Source organism: Aplysia californica, unplaced genomic scaffold (assembly GCF_000002075.1).
Source record: "Aplysia californica isolate F4 #8 unplaced genomic scaffold, AplCal3.0 scaffold00315, whole genome shotgun sequence".
In the NCBI taxonomy this organism is placed as follows: Eukaryota; Metazoa; Mollusca; class Gastropoda; order Aplysiida; family Aplysiidae; genus Aplysia; species Aplysia californica.
In genome coordinates, this window is record NW_004797585.1 from 289,966 (window position 1) to 292,337 (window position 2,372).

Genomic DNA, 2,372 nt, shown 5'->3' on the forward strand with positions numbered 1-2,372 from the left:
GAAGAAGAAGAAGAAGAAGAAGAAGAAGAAGAAGAAGAAGAAAACCAAGAAGAATTACCTTAAATACGTATTATGTAAGCCAGGGGAAAGACTCACAGTTTCCGTATACACCACGCCGTCACAGATGAACGTGCCAAAAGTCCGCGCATTGGCTTTCGGCCATGTGATGGTGAGCTCACTGCTGCTGCTGCTGTATTTGCTGTCCACAATTTTGCCAGTTGCCACGATGTCACTTATCATCGTATGTGGGCTGGAATCTGTGTCAGACACATAAGCCAACGTCTCCCAGTTATCCTGGGGAGAGAGAGAACATGGCGTCAGTTCATAAATACCTCGTGCAGTAGGAAACATGTAACACCTAACCTTCTCGGGTCATCATCATCATCATCATTGCCTTAGCATCTGCGTTTGTTGCCATCTTTGTGTCCAAAAGTTGCCACAAAGAGTGGCAAAAGTTGCCATAATAGTTGTTATTAATTTTCAAGCTTTCAACTCTCTATGACGACGTATATAGCCATATGCTGATAGAGATAACAATCTAAAGCACCAGAATTTCAGGTGCTGTTTTAAGCATCCAGAATATCATTTGTTGCCACTCAGAGTGTAAAAACGTTAAAAATAAAGGTTTTACAATAGACTGAAATCAAAATTAGAACAGCCCGGATTTTAAAAACCCCCAAAAAACTAACAAATAAGGGCGCGTGTCCACTTATCCGAAGATTGGCCATTTTAACCCTAAACGTGTGTAATTCAAGAAAAAAGTAGGCCTACAGGATATTACAAGTAGATTGTGGAATCACACACATGGGGCGTGCCAGTATCAATATTCGGTTTTAGCAGAGACGCACTCTAACATAACACATTTGTATTCTTAAAAGGGTAGGAACAGCATCAAATTAAATGACATTACGCTGTACAAACACACTCACACAAAAATATAAAAAACCCCACTTCAGAACAATTTTAACAAATTAACACACCAACAAATTAAAACACAACAAAGAGGGAAAAAATAAAAGACAAACAGCAATATAAATAGTATGTAATGTAGGCCTACTTATATTCTCCGCATGGGAATAGCTACACATGGAAATCTTAAAACTTACCAAAATACATGTCTACTATGTTATGAAGTAGCTTTGCGTTGTGTTTATTTTTTTGTTTCAATGCAATAATCACGGCCGCGACGTGGCCACGACAAACGCAGATATAAATTTGCCTTTCCCTGCCTGCACCGGAGTATAGGCCACGGACAAACACCTTCCACCTTTCTCTATCCTGGGCTAGCCTCTTGATGTTATTCCATGTCTTCCCACTTTTCTGTAACCTTCTCGGGTAAGGGAGAACAATCTCGGGGGTCCTGCGTGCAAGTTGCGCACGTTTCAGATACCTTGGTGGTCCTAAAATCGATAGGAGGAGTAGGCTTCGACCGCCACCGGGCAAAATTCAAAATTTCTTACCAACTGAAAAATGTTTAAATGTGTCCCGCGCATTCATATGATCTTCTGCAGCTGTAAGCGCCGTAAAACACTCGCCAATAAAAAAAACCCCAAACCCTGTGCAGTAGGAAAACATGAAAGAATCCATTTTTCACGCAGGTGATTTCTACGCCTTCATCGACACAATAAATGTGAGGTAGCGTGGTGGAATCAGGCTCTCGTCAATTTTTGGACATGTAGAGTTATTGGTATCATCTTAAAGCTTTTTCACTTGTCTTTATTTGGATGAAAAAAATATCCATTTATCTTGAATATAAGTCGAGATATTTGCAATTGAAGCAGCTGGGGGTCACTTGTTTTCAGAGGTAGAATTAGCGAGAAAATGGCCGCCAAAGACTAGTTATTTCCTTAGCTTTAGAGTCTGTGGTAACTGAAAATTTACTTTTTTTGTATGCATGTAATCAATGTTTTTAAGAAAAATCCACAAAAGAAATGAGTTCTTTAATGAGCATGAGAGGTGTTGAGCCAAAAGACAAAAATTTGATAAAAATTCACAAACCTGCGGAAAAATGCAGGTTTCTTCACTTTGAGTATTTTGACGAGAGCCTGATTCCACCACGCTGCCTCACAAATCGTTCAGGAGGCGGGTTTCGAGATTGTGTGTAAGGACCAACCCGGGCTGAGAGGGATGCTACGTCCCATTAGAAAGACCAAGATGCTTGATAAAAGATTCTCCCCGCACGGGAATCGAACTCGGGTCTTCAACATGCGACGGCAAAGCGCCTAACAGCTACACCACAGACACCGGTCAGAGTAAAACTATAGTTATCAAAAACAGAGAATAGAGAAAGAATATAATGTTGTTGACTCCGATCTGCTTCTTTCTGTGTCTGTCTGTCTCTTTCTCTCTCTCTCTCTCTCTCTCTCTCTCTC

General features: G+C 40.7%; 1 protein-coding gene across 1 annotated transcript in view; it reads right to left on the minus strand.

The window, feature by feature from the left end:
• Positions 1-2,372, minus strand: part of LOC101853471 — an 8,424-nt gene that overhangs the window by 2,367 nt on the left and 3,685 nt on the right. The window contains exon 3 of the mRNA XM_013084745.2: positions 97-294. Within this exon, the coding sequence (XP_012940199.1) occupies positions 97-294 (198 nt within the window). The remainder of the gene's footprint in view (positions 1-96; positions 295-2,372) is intronic.